Source organism: Zingiber officinale, chromosome 8A, assembly GCF_018446385.1.
Source record: "Zingiber officinale cultivar Zhangliang chromosome 8A, Zo_v1.1, whole genome shotgun sequence".
Taxonomy (NCBI): Eukaryota; Viridiplantae; Streptophyta; class Magnoliopsida; order Zingiberales; family Zingiberaceae; genus Zingiber; species Zingiber officinale.
In genome coordinates, this window is record NC_056000.1 from 113026127 (window position 1) to 113032899 (window position 6773).

Here is a 6773-nt window from a genome sequence, read left to right on the forward strand (position 1 = left end):
GTCAATAGTCAAGCTGACTAGGCAGTCAGAGGCAAGCATGTGGGGTAGTCAGAGGTCAGGCAGACTTGTTGATCAAGGGGGCAAAGTAGTTGAAAGACAAGGGGAGACGACAGGCGGAACACCGGGCATAGGTCGGGATCGGCAGAGCTGGGTAGAGGCAGCCCGATTTACAGGCCTGCGATTCGAAGACCCGGAAGTGCAAGTCACAAAACATAGATGGAAAGCGTCAGAACTGTGTAAAGACAGCCCGATTTACAGGCCTGCGATTCGAAGGCCCGGAAGTGCAGGTCACAAATCATAGATCGGAAGCGTCAGAGCTGTGTAAAGACAGCCCGAGCTACAGGCTTACAGTCGAGGGCCAGCAAATACAGGGTACAGGGTACAGACCGTGATCGACAGGGCTGTTCAAGGTTAGCCCGACTGACAAGTAACGCTTAGAGGCGGGATCTGGTCGAGGGGTGTGAGGTAGATGCAGACCGCGATAAATAGGATGAGCTAAGCTGTGCAGGAGTCGGAGGATCACAACTGTCCGTCAAGGGTAATCATTACATACCAGTGAGATGTGCGAAGGCGGAGGTTCCTAAGCGAAAAGATGCTCTCATAACCAATAGCAGCCTGACAGATGTCCTTCACTACAAGACAAAACCCCTGTGTAAAGGCGGAGGTTCCTAAACAAGAAAATGCCTTCACGACCAATAGCAGCACGACAGGTGTCGGGGATATACGACAAAGTCCAGCGTCTAAGGTTTTCTGACAGGGTTGCAGGTTCTGGAAGCAAGGCGGGTGCATAAAAAGGAGGAGATTCCTCGTACGCGGGTACACTCTCTTGTCACTTTTTTCACAACTTTTCACTTTTAGTCAGTTTTTTTTCCTTCTCTTTGCGTTTTCTGGGAAGAAGTACCTGACTTGAGCGTCGGAGGGCTTGACCCGGAGACTTTTTCCCTGGGGCTCTGGTCTCTAACGTGAGGAGGGAGATCGTCTGAGTGCGTGCAGGATCCTGCAGCATCGTCAGCCGCCCGTGGGAGCCGAATCACCCACGACTTTCCGTCAACAACCAGGCCACCACGACCAGCCTCCATCCGACTCATGTTTCGGACAGGATCACCCTCTAACTAAATAATTATTTATTTATATAATTCAATAATAATTTTATAGCATTAAACTAATTCATACATTTAATTAATGTTCCACGAGTTGGTATGGTAGATTTGCATCGTATACATAGCACGCGCGACCAACTCCAAAAATTTAAATGCCTTTTAAAATTCCTATGCAACTATCGACGCTCAGAATTCTCCGTGTTAATTGCAGTCAAAGCACGCGCGGCAACTCCAAAAAAAATTTAAAGTCCCATAAATTTCTTTGCTTAGCTCCTTAATTATAATCCCCATGGCACGTTACTATAAATATTCCACAGTATTTGCAAAAAATCCAGACAAGTTCTCTGCTCTGTCTCCTCCTCTGACGTTGCCGGAGCTAATTAGACATGGCCACCCTCAAAGTCTTTGTCAACAAGACCAAGAACTGCGTAGCTTTTGTCGAATCGGACTTGGATTTCGTGGATGTTCTCCTCAGCTTCCTCACGCTGCCTGTAGGCACCGTCGTCCGTCTTCTCAACAAGCAGTCGTCCTTGGGTTGCGTTGATAAGCTCTACCAAGGCGTCGAGCGGCTCGATGAGAAATACCTTGCGACGGCAGCCTGCAAATCGATGTTGACGAAGCCGGTGAATTCATCTGGATTTAAATGCCAGAAGCTAAAGATTAATATTTATGGAAAGGGAGAGTTATACACATGCACATCCGAAGTTTGTTCTTATCGTGCGCTCAGCTACTATTCGAACCTCGAATGCCATTGTGGTAGTGCCATGCACAGGGCAATTAGCTACGATCTGAATCAAGATTGCGATAACTATGAAGAACTTCATGGTGTATTCATCAAGGGGGTTAAATTTGCTGTCACAGATGATCTATCTGTTTCTTTGATCGGGCACGCCATGTCGTCTCTTAACGACTGTTGCAATGGTGATTGGCGCAACATGGAAGAGAGATTGGTGAAGATTGATAAATCACAGGTAAGTTTTCATTTTTCTATTGGTGCCATGGCTGATCAAAATGATCAAGAAATTACGTATTGTTGCTATAAATTCAATGCATGCAGGTTTTGCATATTCTTAAAAGATCCCTCGTTTCCGACACTCCGCTAACTGACGTTTTATTGCACAACGGAAAAGATATCTGCCCCAAGTTTTCCGTTCCTTCTTCTGTAGAAAAAACAGTTGCAATCGAGGCGTTTGACAAGGAGAAGAAAATATACAGAATCAAGCTGGCCCTTGCGGGGAACAAGGTGCTGTATGCCGAAGCTGGTCAGGACTTTGTCGATGTGATTTTCAGTATCCTCACGTTCCCGTTGGGTGCTTTGAAAAAGCACATGGGCAGTCGATTCAAGATTGCATGCCTTAATAACTTGTACGGTAGTGTTGAGCGATTGGCTTCCTCAGGTTACGTGGTTGAAGGCTGTGAAGAGACCCTGCTTAATCCTAAGCTCCCACCGTATTTCAACTGCAAGCATCAAGTAATTGGGGTGGCAGTGGAGAAGGAAAAATTCTACTACGCATGTGACTACCGCTGCAAACTAAGTTCAACGAGGTACCACTGCTCCTCGCCTGGCCATTCGGGTAGAAAGGCAAAACGGGCACTGCTTATAGATCCCAAGACATCATCCGAGGGATTAGATTTTCCTGAGGGAAGCTTCTGCAAGGAATTAACGTACATGGTTAGCGACGAACTCGTAGTCACCCCGTTCTCCTTCACCTCAGTCATTTCACTTCACAGGCAAATCTCTGATCCAATCAAGATCGCAGAGTTGGTCATAGATAAAGAAGAGGTCTGTCTGTCTATCTTCTGTTACAAGTTGCTACAATTGCATTACATCTAACTACGAGATTGATGCTGCTTTCGTTGTTCGTGTTTCAGGCTCTCGATCTGCTTGATGCTGCATTGTCTTCCAGTACAGCGCTGACTGATGCATTTTTTGCTAGAGCTAATGCTGCACTTGGTTTGATCGATGAGAAGGATGAATGACGTGGCAAGAAGAGGGTCGGAAGCAGATGAATAAAGAATTAATCGATAACTGATTTACTTGTTACTCTTTAATTGTGAACAAAGTTGTTAAGTCTGCCAGATCATTTAATCTAGTTTTATAATGAAGTGAACCATACAAAACTTGTGCCACTCTGTTTTGTTTAATTTCTTGTCAGTAATGTTGCCACTCCAGTTAATCTATTTGTTTTTATTTTCGATAATATTTAATTAATTTCATTTGATTAGCATAATCTTAATTGTAAGCGAAACAAGTTGATTGTGTTTGGCGAATTAGTTAATTTGAACCAGAAAGACTGTGTGGGCAGGTTTTGATGAGCAGTGTTAGCCTTGAATTGTCTAATGGGTGGATAGTTTAGGTTCAACCGAGTAGCTTCGTTTGTGATATAATTTGATTGAGGCTGTTGAACTTCATTATTCGTCGAGTCAGGTGAGCTTACAAAGTTAATAAGGCCCTATGAGCTTGGTGAGCTATTCAATTTGACCGTTTTGTTGCGGCTTAACAGGTTCAACCAATCGGTAGTGCCAAGCGAGCTAAGGAGTAAGGTGTTTGGGTTGGATAAATCAAGTGGCAAAGTTTGATAAGTGTAACAATTCTATTAAATTGGTTGAAAAACAAGGTTAGATGAGTTAAACATACAGATTGTTTAATAAAGTGAATCAAATAAATTTATCCCATTTATAGTTTTTGACCTACAATATATATAGTGATGCACCTCAGGATCCTCAGGGCTCTGACTGCAAGCGGATGTGACCTGAACATGTCCTTATAGTCTAATTCCTTGCGGATCCAAAGGAAGAGAATTGGGAATAGCCCCATTAAGTATATCCCTGACATGGCTAAGTCATCATAGACTCCAATGATAGGGAATTGGGAACAACTCCATTAGCTACATCCCCAAACAAGCTGGCGACACGGTGACCTTGTGACTGAAAAAGCATTCCCACTAGGGAGCATTCATAGTCCTTCACCCAGGGTAGCGAGAACATCCTTCATGAGAATATCTCTTCTGGCTTTCACCCATTCGACTACCTTTTTTTACCATCTCCAATAGGACTTTGCTCACTAGCCGTCCCTTGGGAGACTCTTATCAATATAGCCACAGGAGTAGTTTAGGGAGATGCCTGTTATATTTGAGAGGTGTTCTAAAGAATTATAGGATCGAAAACGCAAGAGAGGGTGAGTAGCGCTCATGACTTTCACATTCATTTAAAACCTCATCGAGTAAAACGTAGCGGAATAAAGATAGAAGAGACAAACAAACGCTAACACAACCAAGTTTTACTTGTTTCTGAGCCTGTGACGACTCTTACTCCAAGGCTCGTGATCGTTGATCGCTTTCGTTGGACAATCACTAATAGCTCGAACAAAATTATAAATTTGAAGTACAATGGCTATAAAATTAAGTTACAGACAACAAAGTGAATTAGCAAAGATTCGTTCGTCGATTGTTGGAGCAGCATTTGGGCATCGTTGAGTCATTTCTGGAGCAGAGCGTAAGAGCGAAAAATGTTTAAAATGATGTGTTAAAGGTATTGATCAAACTCTCCTTTTATAGCCTCGTCTGAGCACCTGGATCCCCTTCCAAGCACTTGGACTGTGCTGGCGTGGTGAACTCTCTTCGAGACTTCATCCTTGAAGTTTATCTACATCCGGGCGCGCCCGGACTCCCACCAGGCGCCTAGACCGCTGATGTGGGTCGACTAGTCATTGCACTCCAACTAAGTGTGAAAATGAAATTCCCTTGTCCGGCCACCTAGAGCAACTTCGGGCACTAGGACTGCCCAGGTGCGCTCCCTTTGCGAAGCTTGCCTAGGCACCTGGAGTAACTCCGAGCGTCGGGACCATCTTTTTTCCAGCTCTATCTTTCTTGTAAAAAAGAGTTAGTCAGGATAATAATATATATAAAGAATAAGTTTTGACAGTCTTCATATTGTCTTATCATAACTTATGGGTGTTGCAGACAAAAGCACTAGTGGAAGAGACTCGCAAGAGGAAATGACTGGTGGATTCTAAGGTTAGGAAGAAATCTTGGACCTTGTTTGTACTTGTTTAAGATATACAACTTGTTTGGTCTACTTCGCTCATCATTTTTTCTATTATGGCAATGCTTTTCAACTTCAACAACCTATATTGAAAGATGCATACGAACTTTTAATATTAGGAACTGTTATTTGTCACTTTATATTCTTTTAGTCAAATAATGCCTACAGCTTCCCGGGATTTGGCCTGGGTTGATGATCTTTGGAGCAACCCGTGTATATGATGACATGTTGTTTGCAGCCTGTAAGTTTATGAGTTGAATTGATCATTGTCATATTTCTCTTTTTGTGTTTGCATATTTGATGTAGGATGTTACATAAACCAATAGGAAACTTGGTTTGCCTGTGAATTTTTTATTCAGCTGCATTTCCATATTAGAGACGGAATATTCCGTCGATATTCCGTTGCTAAACTAGATTAGCGACGGAATCATCACGTCAGTACGAGTTTTGTCGTTGTCTGTATTTAGAGACGAAATTTAATATTCCGTCGCTAATTAGAGACAATAAATATTCCGCCTCTAAAGTTAAAGACGAAATATTGTAGTTGTCGCTAAACACATTAACAGTGTTAATTTGATTGTAGCGACGGGAATTTAATTATCAGTCGCTAACCATGGAGTTTTTTTTTCTTTTCGATCGGATTAATATTTAAACCCTTTTGTGACAAAATTTTAATATTCCATCTCCAATTATAGACGGAATATTAAATTTCATCTCTAAATGGTGATGGAATATTAAAATTCCGTCGCAAATAGAGACGGAATTTTAATATTCCGTCTCTAATTATCGTAATACCAGCAATTTTCTGAACCAAATTAGCGACGAACGCTTATTATTCAGTCACAAATTAGAGACGGAATATTAAAATTTCGTATCTAATACCTAGAAATTCCAGCAGCCAAAATTACATCAGCAGCCCCCTAGAGCCAGTCCCACGGATATGGAGGGAGGTAAATGCAGGTACATAGGTAGAAAGTGCATAGCAGAGACGTTAACCCCAGGCAGTGACACCCCGGGGATCGACCTCTAGACCTTTCAGCCACAGAACCATGCACTCCCCATCTGTGCTACGCCCTGGGGACAACATTTCATATCAATTTAAACCATCACATACGATGGTTTTCAAACAAGACAATACATTCGCAATTAGACAAACACAATACAAAATAACATATGAATGTAAATATCGATCCAACCATAAACATAATACTACAACATCTCCAACAACAATAATCCAAGCGCAAATTAAAACTAAAACTAAATATCCACTCAAAAACAAAGATAAATATCCAAACATATCTAACCATAAATACCTGAATATATAGTACTACAACATTTGAAATTTAAAAACATAATACAACACCTTCGATCAAAGAAAATCCAATTCTAAGCTAGCGAGTAGTAATCAATCATGCAAAAATTTTAATACAATAGATTATTAATAAAACTTTGGTACTAACTAATACACAATTATGTGTAACATATTAAATTTAATATTATGAATTTATTTTTACATACCTAAATGTCAGTTTGGATATATGATGTTGGTGTTGTATAGATATCAAAGTTCTTGAAAAGATATAATATAGTGTTAGAAATAGTTTCATTAGTGAACAAGAAAAATAAAAA

The 6773-nt window shown here is 41.4% G+C and overlaps 1 protein-coding gene across 1 annotated transcript; it reads left to right on the plus strand.

Annotated features, from left to right (window-relative positions):
• The first annotated feature begins 1486 nt into the window (after nucleotides 1-1486).
• On the plus strand, nucleotides 1487-3080 carry LOC122011142. Its single transcript, XM_042567567.1, has 3 exons — nucleotides 1487-2071; nucleotides 2158-2883; nucleotides 2973-3080. Exons 1-3 carry the CDS (start codon nucleotides 1487-1489, stop codon nucleotides 3078-3080), a joined length of 1419 nt encoding a protein of 472 aa, XP_042423501.1.
• Nucleotides 3081-6773: the final 3693 nt, after the last annotated feature.

Coding starts and splice junctions, on each gene's coding strand:
- LOC122011142 (XM_042567567.1), top strand. CDS start 1,487: ATGGCCACCCTCAAAGTCTTTGTCAACAAGACCAAGAACTGCGTAGCT. Junction 2,072..2,157: donor TGAAGATTGATAAATCACAG/GTAAGTTTTCAT, acceptor CAATGCATGCAG/GTTTTGCATATTCTTAAAAG. Junction 2,884..2,972: donor TGGTCATAGATAAAGAAGAG/GTCTGTCTGTCT, acceptor TTCGTGTTTCAG/GCTCTCGATCTGCTTGATGC.